Source organism: Glycine max, chromosome 15, assembly GCF_000004515.6.
Source record: "Glycine max cultivar Williams 82 chromosome 15, Glycine_max_v4.0, whole genome shotgun sequence".
NCBI classification, from domain to species: domain Eukaryota; kingdom Viridiplantae; phylum Streptophyta; class Magnoliopsida; order Fabales; family Fabaceae; genus Glycine; species Glycine max.
The window spans coordinates 15703859-15721813 of record NC_038251.2 but is presented as its reverse complement, the minus strand read 5'-3'; the positions used below and the strand labels follow the sequence as shown (position 1 = coordinate 15721813).

The 17955-nt window shown below is 31.8% G+C and overlaps 1 protein-coding gene across 1 annotated transcript; it reads right to left on the bottom strand.

Annotated features, from left to right (window-relative positions):
• Positions 1-3889: 3889 nt before the first annotated feature.
• Positions 3890-11649, bottom strand: LOC100788180 (lycopene epsilon cyclase, chloroplastic). The gene is made up of 11 exons (XM_006597761.4): positions 11157-11649; positions 9918-10083; positions 8530-8665; positions 8292-8402; positions 8112-8214; positions 7327-7470; positions 7136-7243; positions 6780-6876; positions 6574-6702; positions 6190-6322; positions 3890-4239 (listed from the first exon to the last, which is right to left on the bottom strand). The coding sequence occupies exons 1-11, from the start codon at positions 11463-11465 to the stop codon at positions 4074-4076; spliced, it is 1602 nt and encodes a 533-aa protein (XP_006597824.1). The 5' UTR covers positions 11466-11649; the 3' UTR covers positions 3890-4073.
• Between the last annotated feature and the right edge of the window lie 6306 nt (positions 11650-17955).

Below are 17955 nucleotides of genomic sequence, written 5' to 3'. Positions count from 1 at the left end.
TTGCAACTTTGTTCCCTTTCTGATTTATGATTGCCATTGAATGGAATTATGCATAAATTTAACTTATGAAAAATTTATTTAATTTTCTTATTTTCTCCTATAATGTTTATGGAGAAATTTATCCTAACCTTCAATTCTGCCTTTTGAACGTTAGGATAAATTTCTCCATAAACATTATAGGAATTGAATGGAATTATGCATAAATTTAACTTATTTAATTTTGCTGCATTATACAACTTCAGAGATCGTTGCTTGGGTCATGTCAACGTAAATGACGATGCTGTGCAAAATTAATCTTCTGTATGTAAACTTCCAAGGGTTTGATACTTTGATTGCTTTACATTTATTTTACGGCACTTCGCCATTTAATATACTTGGAAAAGACATCTCCCAATATGAATATAATGAATCCGTTTGTTTAAGCTTATTTTTCCGGAAAAAAAAAGTGTTTTTTAAATAAAATAAGCAATTTTTTGTTTTTACTTTAAAAAAATTGCGTATTGTTAAGAAGAAAATCCAATATATTGCATTTTTTAAATGTCCATTAACAATTCCATTCTCATGTTTTACAAGTGATTTGCATTCTTTTAAGTGAATTAATAAATATTATAAAACTAATTTTACCAATAAGAAAAGTCACATAGGACCAAAAACTTTTATATGATCTCGATTTGAGTAATAATATGTAAAAGTACTTGCTTATGGAGGAAGATGATCCCCCTTCTATAGTGTGTTCTATGGATGGCTCACAGCGTAACATTCCGTTTTTTCATACAATAAAAAAAAATATTTAAAAATTAATAGAGTTTTTGTTAATTAAAATAAGAGTTTAAAATAAATAAACTAAAAATGATATTTTAGGAAATAAAGAGATATTTTAATTGGTTATTTATTTAATAAAAGAGTAAAATAATTTTTTTTTTATAAAATGATAAAATAAAGAAGAATAGAGTAAATAATAACTTAGAGTACCCTAACTATAAATAAAAATTTATGAACTCAATTTTTACATTTATTATGTTTCTACTCAAATTCGTTTTTTCTTCTTCTTCCAAAACCCTCTATTTTTTTCACATCCACCCAAATTTGTCCTAATAAAATTACGATTCCGAACTCGTTAATCGTTTGATCGTTTTTAAATTTAGACATCATCTTTGAAACTCATTTTCTCACATTCCTACCGTTGAAATTTTTGAAATAATTTCTATATATATATATATATATATATATATATATATATATATACACATATATATATATATATATATATATATATAGAGAGAGAGAGAGAGAGAGAGAGAGAGAGAGAGAGAGAGAGAGAGAGAGAGAGAGAGAGAGAGAGAGAGAGAGAGAGAGAGAGAGAGAGAGAGAGAGAGAGAGAGAGAGTTGTGCGAACACAATGAAATTGAGGCTCTAATTCATTTTGTTTCTCTCTAACGCTTGAAAACCCTAGCAGAGCAATCAAAGGAAAAACTTGAGAACTTTTAGGAAACCACTAAAGACGTCGATATCACTACCAAACTACACACGTTATCTTACTTAGAGGTAAGATATGAGTTTATTGCAATTTGGGTTAGAGTGAACATGTGTAGGGATCCTTAAAGGATCAAATTAAAGTTAATTTTGAGGTGTTTTATGCGTTTTAATTTTCCCTGTACAATGATAACTACGAATTTCTCATGTTTGATATGTCAATTGATGTCCTTATGCGAATTGGATGGTTTAATTGAGTGTTTGACTTTGAATGTTAGAAACCTAGAAATATGGGAATTCTTGATACATGCATGTTTTCTTGCAATTGATTGAGGGGCTTTGTTTCACATGATGTAATAATGTGTTAGTGAGAATGTGTGATGAGACACTATTATGAACAAGTGTTGGATTAATACATTCCTCAATGTGATTATACATGTTATTGTGAAGTGTAAAGTGATGGCATTGAGTTGAGAGTTATGAACTATACAATTCCACAACTGTAAGACCATTTAAATGCGACGAATTAATACATGACGAGTATTGTGATGGGATCTATTGTGGGAACCCAACGAGTTGAATCACTTTGAGGCAGGACAAGTTAAAATAATTTTGAAAACAATTGAGTAATTGTGCGTATTGCATAGTTCAAACTCCAATAACACATATATGATTTTAAATGTTTGTTTTAATGTGATGATTAGTCATATGAACATAACATATTAATATTATTACTGTGTGATATGTATATGATGCATGAGGCGTGGTAACATGATGTCTTGAGATTATGAAAGTGTGATGAAATGTGTGTAAGTGACAAGTTTAGTATGTGTTAAATTATTAGATCACACGTGTATTGAGATTTTGTGTGTATTGAGTTGTGAGTTATGAACCATACAATCATTAAAATCCTTTAAGGGTGATGAGTTAATGCGCAACAAGTATTGTGATGGGATCCACTGTGGGAACCCGACGAATTGAATCACTTTGAAGCACGACGAGCTAAAATTATTTTAAGAACAATTGAGGAGTTGTGTTTTATATAGTTCGTAGACAGAATCTGTGTGTTAAAATGTTTTATGGGTTGAACCTGAATCAGGAGGGAAAAGTCCTGACGGACTCTTCGGAGTCTAGGCCTTGGGAGTAAATACACTCGATTTGAGTATTCCTTTAAGTCTGTGTCGATCCCACATGGTTGGAGTATTTTCGCAAAATAGCATGACCTTGACTGGTCTCCCTATGATTTTACCTAGTGAGAGTAACCTGGCTTACAAGTGTGTGGTCTGTCTTGTACTCCTAGACGTCCGACGAGGTTTTTCACTGACATAGTATTACATTACATATAGGATTAAGTCTGAGTGTATCTATTGCATAACGCATGTGTAATGATCATTGTGACTTGCTACGTGATGGTGGATAATGAATTATGTGAGTGTGAGATGTTGTGTTGTACTTAAGATTTGTTGTTCTAAACACCTGATTAATGTGAAGATGTAGAATGTGATTTTGTGATTAAATCCTTGGAACAAGTGATGTTACGCAATGAGTGGTAAAACAATGCGAATTGTGCTAAATTGAACTTGTTATACTTATACTATATATATGTGTCTTCGTTTATCTCTACTTGTTTAAGAATGTGATAACTCACTCCATTTGTATTGTTTGTGTTTAAATCTTGTGATGATCACAAACCTTGTGTTTGTGGGAACAAATGGTTAGGTAGATTACTTTAAGAAACCTCATATTAGAAGAAATCAAGACATAATGCTCTGATAGAATATGACATTGGAACATGAGTTTCTATTTTAATTATCTGACGTTCCAAACATGTCATTATACTTGAACGACCTTGTTTTGAACTGGAAATGTTTTCATACCCTTAATTGATAAGTTTTTAATTTGGTGATTGACGCAAATGTAAAATGAACTTTTTACCCATGCGCTCTTTTATGTTTATTGAATAAAATCATTTTATGTAATTTCACATTTTCATATATTGTATCATATAAATATATATATCGGAATAAAGAGTATCACACACAGCTTGATGAGGTGAGCTTAAGTTTTCTTCGTAACAACTTGATGATCACGAAGTCTGTTCATACACATTTTGTAACTCCTAAAGCTTTTAAAAGTAGATTATTAGGTAAAGGCTAAGTTCTGGTTTGGGAAAGTAGAGTTAGCTAGGATTCATGAATTGACCGATTAGTTTAGATTTTAAGATGTAATTTGTGTAGCAGATTAGTTCACGCTCATCATTGCTATAAATACTAGGATGTGCATATGAAAGTTGATTGTCAAATTATCTATCTATTATTAAACCAGAAATGATGGTTCTTCTTTAGAGGGAAAAAGAAACAGATGAGAAGCACATTCTAACTGTGAATCTATCACCAAAAAAGCTACAAGAAACGTATAAACAGACGAGCACTTTAATAGCAGACGGGATATAAAAATCATAAAAGAACATTTCTGGTGTTAACTAAAATATGCATGTCTATACAAGAATCTACGAACTACTATTGTGGCTCCTATAGTAATCTAACCCGTCTCCCAATACAGGGTACCTAGCGTGGGAATAGATAAGTTATAGAAACGTATTATATCGTTAAGTAAGTCTTTATCATGGTTGCACCAGTAGGATCCGAAAGCAGATGTCTGACTAGACCCATTCTCAAGTTATTTGGTGCTATTATGAACATGTAGAATGCAAATAATACAAGATCTGTAGATGAGAGAGAGGAGCCAAGAAATCCCTGCCACATCCTGCGAGGAAAAAAACATTTAACGATAATTTCATATTAGAAAGCAATTTCTATCACAAAAAAAATAGGGAGGGCGCTGGGGGATTAAGCAATAAGCAATGAAGTCAGGTTTTTAAGTTGTAACACGAGAAAGCAAAATGGTTTATCTAATCTCAACAAGTTGTAATCTCTAGAAAGCTTTTAGTAAAACCCCAAGTAAATGAATACAAGTTTTGCTAGGAACTGAGATGGGATAACCATAATCCATCTTATGAATACAAGTGGTTTCCCAGTTAATCCCATTAGAGTTATCTAAATTAGTTAAGCATATGGCTTTCATCCTAGTATCATCTACAATGATCACCAATGAAGAAGCAAAACTGACGTTTTAACTTTGTAGCCTCTATTTTGAATGAAGCTTAATCCTTGCAACAAATTCTGGTCACTTAATCAAAACGTCCACTCCGGCAAGGGTGATTAGTGGTAAGGCATAGTCTTCAATTTTCACTTCTAAACTTATATTATACTCTCCTTACTTCTTATTAATTGAAACTCATGAGCTTCCAAAACTTGTCTACACATACATCTACAACTTCTCATTGATTTTCTCTCTCAACTCTCCAACTAGGACTGTATCTGTATCTGTATCTGTATCATACCATCCAACAAAAGCATGCATAGTGACACCAACTTTTAGATATGCTTAGTAAGCACATCTAACATCAAGGTAAAAAAAAACAGCTCAAAGCTGACTCTTGATCCAAATCTTTAGTTATTTTATATTTTATACTCTTAACCTTCCCATACATATCCTTGATTGCTCAAATATAAGCAACATATGATATATGGCTCACTTCTCTAGAGCCTTCCAACATTGGCACCCTGTTGTATATCTTTTCCAAATCAACCATACGTAAGTCTTTTTGATTCCTCAAATATCACCCCATGAATTAGTGTAGCAAGTATATTGCTTCCATTGTCAACCTCCCAGATAATAAACCAAATTGGTTTTCAGTAATATGAGTCTCTTGTTTTAATCTCTGCTCAACTACCCTCTTCCACATTTCGTAGTATGGTTCATGAGCTTAATCCATTATAATTTGCACAACTCTGTGTATCTCTTTTGTTCTTATAGATAGGGATTAAAGTTCTTATTCTCCACCCATCGAACATTCTCTTAGACCTCATAATACCGTTAAACAGCTTTGTGAGCCAACTAATGCCTTTCTCTCGTAGGCCCTCCCATATCTCAGCATGTATATTATCCCATTTAACTGCTGGGTCATTATTTGTCCTCTTCAACGCTTTTTTTTAACTCATGCTCCAGAAAATTCTACAATAAAAGATACAACTTTGGTCCTGATCTCTAGTGTGTAGCTTATTAGAGTGAAATACAAATTCCTGTCCTTAATTACATAGCACATGGAATTAACTCTTCCATCTTTCCTAATATCTTCTTCCGTAACCAAGAAGTTAACTTCTCCATTTTTTATGCATTTCACTAGATTCAAATCTCTTGTCCTTGTTTCCCTGCATTTAGCAAGCCTGCAAATAATTTTCTCCATCTTTGGTACCTAAAACCAGACAAAAGTTCTAGCTCTTGCTTCGCTCACTTCATTCTTGGTCTCTTCCTTAGATACCTTATATTTTCTCCAATTTTCAGCATTCTTACCTAAAGACATTTCCTTTTAACCTTAACTTCATCACACACATTCGCGGTCAAAAACCAAGATTTCCCTTCCTCTTAGGTAAACAATCTCTTATTTCACCGTGAGTCTCTTTTGCTACCTTCCTTGTATCTTTGGTTATCTTGTCCACACATAAGTTTAGATCATTATAGGCCTTAGGGAATTTCGTTTGTATAGATCTCCTTAAAAATTAAGAATGAGATCCTAGTCATATTACACTTGGAAAACATTAAAAAGCAAATTCCAAGAAATCTATCAAATACATGAGACAAAATAGACCATACCAATCAGGTAAGCAGAAGAAAGTACGAAAGAATGTTCGAATGCCCTCAATGTCCAGCTGCAGAATTAGAGCTAATCCAAAAAGAAAGAATGCTCTCTGGCGTTTCCTTTCTTGAGGCCAAAGGGTATTCCAAGCTGAAAGGAAAAAAAAATTCAAATGCATATACAAGTAAAAAAGGCTTCACATAATCACATTGCCATCAAGTCTGAGTGTCAGTTCTCAAATTTTTTGGTAATATACATAAAAATAAAAAATAAAAAATCTACAATTTTGTGCTAGACAGTAACTGTTTGAGGAAAGAAACAAAATAAGCATAGTTTACGCAATTTTAGAGAAACTGAGTAACTTTACATCTAAGGCTCTGATAATGACTATGCTTGATTACCTTGCATAGATAGATTCTCCTTTCTTCTTTCTTGCGTAATAATGTCCTTGGCATGGCCATCTTTCAAAATAGTAGCAATTACTGAAGCATATTTTGGAGCTTCTGACAAAGATCTCACAACAGAGTACCCTATTGGATAAAAACTGATATTGAATGGCAATAAATTTAAACCGTATCCCTTAAATCAAAATGTGTTGAAGTCATGCCTGTGGCTGGATGCACCATGCTGGCAGCTGCACCAAATGCAAGGTTCTTTTGTTCTGTGTTCGGTAACGATCCACCAACTGGGATATAAGACCATTCCTATATAAAAATTTATAGATGAAAGGTAATTTCTTTTGGGCACTCAAAATTCAGATTCAGACGCGAGAGATGCTTAGATGCACTAGAAGAACTTGTACCTATCATATTATTATTTAAAAATTATAATGTAAAAGCTCCATGAAAACTGAGCTTGAGGATAACACACAGTTATGAAGGGAAGCACAGGATTTCAACTCCAAAACTGTTCTCCTTATATATACATAATCAACAGTCAAACCTGGCATTTCCAATACCTTACCTCTTCATAAGTTTTCGTAATTCTGATCCCCATTGTATTTAATCTTGAAAAGAGCTTCTTCTTTAGTAAATCAAAAGGCATGGCATCTTTTGACGCTAAACAGGTTTCCTGTAATTGGCATTTTTGCATAAAGAGTTAACAGAACTGTAACACGTAATGTAAAACACTAAACTTAAAAACATGGAGCAAACCTCAAAGAACACTCTTGTACGGGACATGGGCATTGCATAAAGAAATGTTGGAAAATTTGCTTCTGGACATTGAACATTTTGCTTCATGTAGTCTCTGTAATCCATGAAAACCATCAGATTTGGATCATAAGGATTGTTTTCCACCTGATATTGTAACAAAAAAATGTCATTATTACAGGCTATCACATCTTACGTATTTAAATTTTTTTAATAAAAATATAAACATGATATATGGTTAAAGCGATGGAAAGAAAGACTAATATTAAAATACTACCTGACCTAATAACAATCCCTCTTGATTTTTTTTTCCAAAAATGTTACTGTAATTTTTTATATTATCATTTTGCACTTTGCAAATGAGCTCCAAAAATTGATTTGCTTAAGCAGAGCTATATTAATTAATTTAATGATACTAAAAAGGTATGACAAAAAGAAGCACCAATTTTGGTCTGATTTAAACAGACTTATAAACTGCGTTATTAATGAAAATATATAGACACCAAATAGTCAAAGAAATGAAAACAGTAGCTTGTTACCAGACTGCTTCCGTTTACAGAATAACAATTCACTAATATTAACTACACCAAATAAGCGATTTTCCTACGTCACATATTAAAAAGATGCAGGAGAGGAGAAATGTGGACCTTCAGGATCAGGAAATATGAGAAAGGATTCTCAACAATTAATGTTAATAAGCAAGATATTTTTAATGATACTAGCATCAATCTATAAACTAAACACTTAGTAGTAAACTGAGAAACAGAAACATAGAGCCAGCCTCCAACCTCAACTTCCACACCATAAGCTGTTTGGACAGAAACCTTTGGACCCCCGACCTCATATTGCAGCAGTTTCCCTGAAGCAGCTCCTGATGCAACAGTAACAAGCCTATAATAACATGTCAGAAGTTTCCATATATAATAGATAAATGGATAAAAATTTTAGAAGCATGTGAGTTGTCATACCTGCTGGGAACTACAATGTCATATTCACAGACAACATGACTATGACCATTGGTTGCCTCAATAATACTTTCTACTCTTGAGCTAAGATACGAGACACCTGACTCGACACACCTAGGGAAAATTAATATGAATCAAAAATCTACAAAAATAAATAAAATAATTGTTATTAGGAAATTAAATTACAATTAGGAAGATAACAGTGATAGTAAATATATCACCAACAGTTAGACGGTTGTACCTTCTTAACAATTCCTCATGAAGCAGATGCCGACTGGCACGTCCATAGGAACGACCAATAAAAATGGGGTCCTTATTGTCAAGAAAGACAATGGTATCCTTCCAAACATGCTCAATGCAACCTTCAAGTCCGAGATCTGAAATTATAATGAATTAATCATGTTCCTCAATGCATAATATCAAATAAGCAAGTATGCATCTGTCAAAAAGAAAAAGTCTTGCTTTTTAGGGCAAAATGTCAAAACTTCAAATTGAAAACCTACAAAATATCAGAGTTTTACAGTTCATCGGAATTTATAAGCATTTAGAAATTCCACTAAAATGAATTGAGCTTTTATGGCTTTATTAATTTAACTTCTCCATAAGGTAATATGCATATGTTGATTTTAGCGTATGAAGAAGCTCAGTGTATGTTACCTTTTTATTTTCTTTTCATATATGTGGATAGAGAAGTTTATCCACCTAAATGAAATTTGTTAGGCATGTACAACTTAGGTTCACAAAATTACTATTGAAAGAGTTAGCTCAAAAGTTTATCCCTAAATGTATGTCATTTGCAGATGATATAGTTCTAATTGAAGATTCAAGGGAAAATGTTAGCTCTTAGATAGATGTCATACCACAAATTTCTAAGTTTAAGTATATGCATTATAATTTTAGCAACACACGAAAGGAAAATGCTTTGGAGGCAAAAATAGAAGATGTCATACCCACAAGTTTCTAAGTTTAAGTATATGGGATCAGTAGTATAAAATAATGGGAAAATTAATAAAGATACAAGATACAAATTGAATTTTTTTTATATAACAAATTGGATTGTTAAAAGGGAGAAAGACATAAAGGGTTATTAACAACCACAAAGTACTGATTAAGCTCAAAGGTAACTTTATCGTAATACTATACACCTGGTTATACTTTATGGTATGGCGGCATAAGAAAGGATGGGATACAGAATACGTATAACAAAGAGATATTGGTACAACACTTTTTGTGTAAAAATGAAAAACAAAAATTGATTAAAGTGGTTTGAACATGCACAAAGAAATAGCCACCGGAAGAGAATAAATTGTATGGTTTTTAGTCACGTGAAACCAATAAAACACCAACAAGAAAGTTATAGGAAATCTTATTTGTAAATAATATTTACATTTATGAGAATTTGGTTTTTGATCGCATCCATTGATGTTAAGTGATACAAGTAACCGACCTCATTAAAACAAGACTATTGTTATTGTCCTTATTATCGCTAACCCACATAACCACGAGGCATTTTGGCCCTATTCCACATGGGTTAGGACTGAGTAGGGTTGGCCGAGACAATATTTTAAATAAATAGCATATATCTGATACAAAGATGATATCAGTAGAATGATGCAGCAAGAACGATACCTTTAAATTCGTCCTCCCACACACCATAATTGTTTGTAAAAGGGAGATCCGGACCAATAAGCCCAACTTTCAGTCCTAACTTGGCTGATTCAGCAGCAAGAGCAAGACCAGCCGGACCACAACCAATCACAACTAGATCCAGTATATCATCTCCTATAGGTGGCAACTGCAAGAGTGGTTAACAACAGATTCTCAGTAAGATAACAGAAATCCAAAACACAATTTTGTTATGCATCTCTGCAACCATCAAAATCGGCGCATCAGTGTATAAAACTTAACAATGGCTTCACTATCACCAAACACAAAGATCATCATCACAGCCAAAACCCATCACACCTCAACTTCATCCACACAACTAAACAATGGTTTCACTCTCACCAAACAAAAAGATCATCACAGCAAAACCCATCACACCTCAACTTCATCACACAAGTCAAATATCAGTATGTACTAAAGAAATCTAACGCAATTCCTTATATTAAAAAAAAAAAAACAAAAACTCAAATCACTTTTTTATCATTAGCTTCTCAAGATGACCTATGAAGCACTCATACTTAATTTTGCTTCATGTATTTGTATCCCATATCGATACTCTCAGATACTTCAATGCATATCGGTGAAGTATTCAAGCTTTAAAAAAAACAATACAGTATAATATAAAAGCATGTATAATATAAAAAAAAAAAACATTGTTCCTTGATGAACTAAAAATGGAAATTGTCTTTTCCGTAGATGATTTTGAGAAAGAAATGAGATTGTCAATACTATTTCAATTTGTAATTAATAGGAAGTAATTTATAATTTTTTTGTTTTAGTAATATTCAAAAAGTATGTTATTAATTGGATTTGTTTAATTAGAATAATATACTTATTATTTATGTTTTATGAAATTTTATTCATATCAAGATAATCTTACTTCTTATCGCATTCACCAAAAAAATCGTACTTCTTAGTTCTTACAGATTATTGTAACCTACATATTTTTAAAATAATTGTAAAATTTGTATTGCCGTAAATATCTGATAATGTAGTCTAAAGTAACCTAAAAGCGAAAAGAAAAAATAAAGCGTAAAACATTATCCACTAATTTTTCAACCAAAAACAAAAAACACAGCACGAAAATGCATCCAATCCTCATGAACCTTTCAGGACCGATCCAAACGAAGCTCCACATTCAACACACAAGAAGTCAACAACAACAATCAAAATCCAAGAAGCATAAGCGAGAGAACCAAAAACCTTATCCGCGAGCTTGGACTGCATTTCCATGGCTTTCTTCTGTTGCATTTGTACGAAAACGAGTTCGGAGCCACCGGCCTTCACATAATCTTCCTCATCGGCGAAGTCCTCTTTGGTCGCAACGCAGCTCTCGCTCCCCGCCTTTGCCTCCACCTTCAGCCACCGCACGCCGCGGCCGCCGCCGCACGACGACGAGGACGACGCGGCTCGTCTTCTCCACAGCTTCTTCCGTCGCAACCTCAACCTCGACGACGAAGGACTCACGCAAAACGCCATTGCCGCCAAGTTCCTCGCTGCAACGCACTCCATTCTGTTGTCGTTTTTAGTATACGGCACTGCTTTTACGGTTATCACTCCTTCCTACTCACCATGGCATTCATTCAAGTCGAGGGTCAAAACGACGACGTACGTACTTAGTATCACACTAAGTGTGTGTGCGTGTGTGTGTGAACGGTTGAGTTAGAGTTTCTGTTGCAGAGGGATATGGTGTGCGATGCTTCGTTTTAATTTGCTGACATGTTTAACAGCCATCCGAACTTCCACGTGGCGTTCTCTGATTGGGCGAGTTTTGAAGAATGCTAGCCTTATCGGAAAGGATTCACTGGAAGAGTCGACACATGAAGCCCTTCTTGGTTTGGTTCTGGGAAAAGAATTACTTAGTAAAAAAAATTTAAATAACGTGAGTCTCATATTCTTTTTCCTTATTTTAATTTAAATAATTTTTCAGTTTTTTTATATTTTTTTCTTTCACATTCAAACTGTTCCGAAAAGTATGCGAGAAGAAAAATAAAGATTAAATTATTTTTTTCTAATTTATTTTTTTATTTAATCTTCTATTTTTTATTCCTCTAATTTTAAAAATAGATTTAATTAAGTTTTTAATGTAAATTTCAAATGACGTTATATTTGTGTCTGTGTTTAAAATAAAATAAAAAGAGAGAGAAAAACACGACAACGACTATATGATTTTACAATTAACATCGTTAGTCAAAATTGATAATAACAACCTAATTGAAATTATTTTAAAAATAAGAGAACTTAATTGAATCTAGAAAGAAAGAAAAAAAAAACAATTGAACTTAAAAATTGACGAACAAAAATTCAATTAAGGATAAAAAACTAATTCAACCAAAAAAAAAAAAAGTGTTACTACAATCTAAAACGTCTGCGATTGTCGACCCAAACACTTGGATCCAACGGCCTCAATTTTATATTGACAACTCGCGTGGTCCAAACTCCAAACAGTGTGTTTGCAAACTTTGCTTGTGTCGTGAGCTTGTACGGACAACGACGACGGGGATAACGTTTTCTATTTTTAATGTTGTTTTTGTTATTCGCCGCGTTATTCTGGTTAGTAACCATCAATGTTCTTGAACTGGACCGTGACATGAAGACACTAATATAATATCCTTATAATATTAAACAAAAAATAACATAATATTCATAAATTAATATGGATAGTAATGAAAAATAAAATTCACTCAAAATGTCATAAATTATAATATTTTTTATTTTTTAAAACCAAAAGATACGTTGTTTTGAAAGCTTACAAAAAAAATTAAGTCAAATCGATTAAAGGTTAACCCATCAAGTTTATCAGTTTTTGTCAATTTTTGACTGATTCAACGATTTTTAACTAGTTTTATGATGCACCGATCTTTAAAAAACATTAGACCAGACTTGTTATTGGTTTCCGATCAAACCAACTAGTCCGATCTGATTTCAAAACAATGGTAATGATTCATGCATGTGCTTGTAAAATAAAAAAATAAAAATAAATTTGATATCATCCTAGATTGTAACTTAGAATTTGGATCAATTTAATTATAATTGTAAATTTAATCTGAGATGGTCCAATGTTTTAATATTTAGATTTGATTGATATTTTCTGATTTTTTTGAGAATAAAATTGGACTAAAAAAAGATTATAAAAGATTTACAAAATTTGGAGAACAAAAATTGATTGATCTATAATGACATTAATTAAATTTGTTTGTTTCTTTACAATAAAATATAACCGGACCATGGCATCATGCACATATATAATGACAAGTGACAACCATCTATATATGGCTTAAAGTTCATGTTTCTCTTTGAAAGAATTTTTTTCTTTATTTTATTTTATTTTTTTATCATCATAATATTAGTGCAAAACATTTAGAAAAGTATTTTTAGTAAAATATTTTCTTCCAATCATATTGTGGCAATCGGAGTTGTGGCAGGAAAACAAAAATTCAAAACAATACATTTTGAAAAATAAGTAGAGTCACAAACAATATTTTTTATTGTGAAAACATTGGAAAATCTATTTAAAGTAAAATAGTCTTTGAAAATCATATTTAAATTCGATAGTCGATTACACGTAAGAAAAATATTAGTATCCTATGACATCCGTCCTAAGACGGTTGCCTGTAATCAACTAAGTAAATTATTAATAACTTTAAAATATTTATCTCTTCCAAAATCAAAATTAAGAATTATTTGTAACAAAAAATGATAACTAATTTATTCTATTATTTACATTTGGTGAAGTCTTATGTTTTATTTTAAAGGGTTTAACTAGGGTGATCCCTTAGTCTTATGTATCTCCTGATACAATAAAAAATTAGAGTAGTTTTTGAAATTATATGTTTTAATCATTTTTATTTTTATTATTTTAGAACTATTTTTTGAGTTATCATAGTTGTCCTAAAAGTATAATCAATAAAGATGTTACACCAAACTCAATTTCTTAGAACAAGTTAATGTTGATTTCGATCCTTGTTGTTTTACTATAAATGAAATTTTAAAATATCAAGTTGTCACAATTTAAGTATCAAAACTTTAATGATTAAAAGAATGTCACATCCATCAAATTTTAAATTATTATAGATCATTTTTTATGAAACATTTTTATTTGATTTTATTATGAATATAATTATTGTCATTATTACTATTATTTTACAACAATTGAAATTAATCAAGATAATTTTGAGTACAATAAATTATCCCCATTTTTGTCCTTGAAACTTTTAAAGGATACAAAGATGTCGCCTCTAATCATCCAATATTTTGTTTTAAATTTATTTTATAATTATTATTAATTATTTTAATTAAGTTTACAGAAACTTGATTATACTTAATAATTAAAAATATGAATGATTTTTAATTTTATTTTTTATATTAAATCATAAAATTTATTTTTAACAATTACAAAATATTTTATTGCTGAAAATTTTAAGACCATCAAGTTGTCACAAGTCACAACTTGTGTGCATAAAGGATTATAAAGAGTCACATCTAATTGAGCCTATTATAGAGAGTCACATCTAATTGTATTTAATTATCATTTTACACTGTCACATGAACTTTAAATTTGAAGTTGAAATGGTAATATAGAAATAAGTTTTCATCTTGTTTATTATTTTTATTTATTAAGAAAAGGAAAATCTACTTTTGAATTACCAAAGACTAAAACTGTAACAACTTACAATGAATAAACTACCATACAAACAAAAAGAATTACACATAAGGTTATTTGCATGCATGGATCAGCTAAAGGTTATTTATTATGCTTATTAACTCTTATTTTTATGTAACATAAAAATAAGAGTTAATAAGCATAATAGAAAGTAAAAAAACATTGTTGTCATAGTTTCAAAAGAAAACACATACACTTGGTGTCCATTATTCACGAAAATGAAAATGGAAAATGCAAGACATGTGCATGTCATTCTTCAAATGAACAAAAACCAACAAACAAAATATCAACATTCATGATAATAGTTAAAGGAAGAATAGGAGCACATGATGTAGTTAAAAAAAACTTTACTCGAAAACCACGTGGATGCAAGAGGTGAATCCAAACTCTTGATGAAGTTGGCTGCAGGTTGTAATGTGGGGTTGCAGAAAAAGGTGACGCATAGTCAAGTGTTAGTTTAAGTATACACTGGTTTGTGGTGTCTTGAATCGATACAGTAGCTTAAGCTGAGACTAGGTGGTGACAATGGAGTTTGTGAGTTCAAGGAGATGTTGTGTTCAAGTGAGAAGATGGTGAGAGTGAATGTCAATGGAAGGAGAGAAAACAGTGAGGTTAGGTGGGTGATTTTACTCAATGAGAAGCCTCCCTCTCTGGATACTTCTTCTATATTTATAGGGGGTACAAAAACTTTTATTGCAATTAGACAATCATGCTTATTTGTCTTCATGTTACAATGGCGGTGAACGTTGGAGGCTACAAACCAAGCATTGGAACCGAATGAAGGCCTCTAATAGGGTGGCGCTAAGCAAGTATTGTCGATGGCTATCTTTTGCTACACAAGCAATGATGAGTCTTACACGACTAGCAACATGATTTTTCATCATATTTATACATTATTATCATTGTTATTATTTTGAATAGACTCCTTCCCTTTTTATTTTTGTCGCCTATAATTTTTGTAGTTTTATATTTACATTGTAACTTGGAGTATTTACATAAATGTGTTTCAACATTCCAATGCCTTGACTTATTAAGTTTTGAATTTGTCAATGAGTTTAGAAGTCCAATTCATCATTTTCTCTTTTCTTTTCTCTTTTAATTTTTATGCTAAAAAAGTAAAATAAAATTAAAAACATGTTATAAAAATTAAAAGGCCGAACAAAATTGAGTGCTCCCACATATTAATATTCAAACACAAGACCTTAGTAAAAGTATCTAGTCTCATTCTACTAAAGACCAACAACATAATAGTTTATATTTTTCTTTATTATATATTAAAAAAATATTTTGGTTATACATAATATGTGTTACCTTTCCATTGTTTAGGTTTCTTATCCATTTTTTCTTTACCTTTTTTTTTATTAATCTCATTCACTTTTTACTATGAAGTAATGTGGGAAAATATAAGAAAAAAAAATTGAGATAATTCATTTTTTTTATTAATGCAAACAAATGATATATAAGTGAAATCATTTGACTCTCCAAGATTTTCCATGGATAAGTGGTACCCTCCCAAGCAACAATAACCACAACTTGATAGAACAAAAACCTAATCACCCAAAACCCATCAAAACTCTTATAAACATTCTAATACGACCTCTATTTCACAAACCCTATATTCCCCGCCCATTTTTTCCTTTGACGTAGTCCTAACAAAATTACACTCAAAATTCAAATGGGCCACCACAACCTCTCTAAACACCACCTACTCCAAAAATACTTATTAATGTTATCATAATTCATCCATGCTCAGAATCTTTCCATTTCTACTCATACTAACCTCAACCATAATAGTATTATAAATAGGCATAATCACAAACTTCAAAAACCCCAATTTACCAAAAGACGCAAGCATAAAAGGACAATCAATAACACATCAATGTGTTCATTTATAACATAATTAACCTCATTCAACATGAATTGGTAAATATAACAAATACACTTGAGAATGAAATGAAGGTTATTGGCCTCTCCCAGACAGAAGGGTAACAAAATGTACAACAATTAGAAGTGAGGATCGGTTGGGTAACATGGGATTAACATGTTCAACTTAAAGCTAAGAAACAAGCACATAATTGTGGAAGAGCTTTTGTTGGATGCATTGTAGAACACCAATGTTGAGCACGTTAACAATTACTAGTGGTAGTTTAAGGTGTATTATGAGTTTGCAAGATGTTGATTTGGAACTTGAACAAAACTAGAGTCTAAAGCTAATCCAGAAGGATCTTCATAGGATAGCAATAACAATTCCTAAAATTTGAGGACTAGGACCTTCCTCAAAAGAAGAAATGACAAATTAGTTAATACTTTTTCTTGATTCAATCTCTATGAATACATCAAGAAATATATCATACTTAGATTCTAAAAAAATAACATTATGCAAAATGACAAAGTGCAATCTAGAACCTATAATCATAAAAGTTAACCAACACTATAGTGCCAATAGATCACCCATAACAAAATTGGTTATTAAGCCTTTACTTGACATAGTTTTCTAGATGCTTTGGTGGAATAATCTTCCTCTTGGACCTTTCACTAGCAATAATAACTAGTGTTTGGCTTAAAGTCCCTTTATTAACCCATGTCCTATCACCTACCATGCCTTATAAAAGCACGTTGTCCTTAAGGTGCGAATCAATTTATTCTAGCACAATCCAATCTTCCTACAAAATATCATAAGGCGACAAAATTGCCTATTGGACTAAAACCATTGAACATGGTGCAACAACAAAATAATTCCAGCAAGTATTGAGGATAGCAAAGGGAGTGATCACATGTTGGTGCTCAACTACGATTTTAGGTAACACAGTAGCAGGAATAGTATCCTGTAGAATTTTTTAAAAGGCTAGTCAATAGAGCAATGAAAAATAGGATGAATATGAGATTCCTCAAGTAGTTTGAGCTTGTAAGCCACTTTACCGATTTTCTCTAATATTTGAAAGGGACCATAGAAATGTTTGGCAAGTTTGGTAAAGGGTGCACTAGCAGTCGTGACTTGTCTGTGAGGACATAACTTGATCATAACCTAATCACCAATTTAAAAATTCACCTTTTTGTCTATGAGCATTAATAAATTGCTTCATACTCTCTTGATTTTTCATGAGTTTCCTCCTCAATGCAATGATCATTGTCTTTATTCACCAAAAGATCATCCACAATCACAATAGTAAAAGATTCAACATTATATTGGGGAATGATAGGTGATTTCTTACCAAAAGTAACTTATGCACCAATACCATAATGCTTTGAAGTATTGTAATACCATTCAACCTACATTAAAAACTTGCTTCAAGGAGATGGTTTGGCATGGACAAATGTGCATACATATTGCTCAATGAT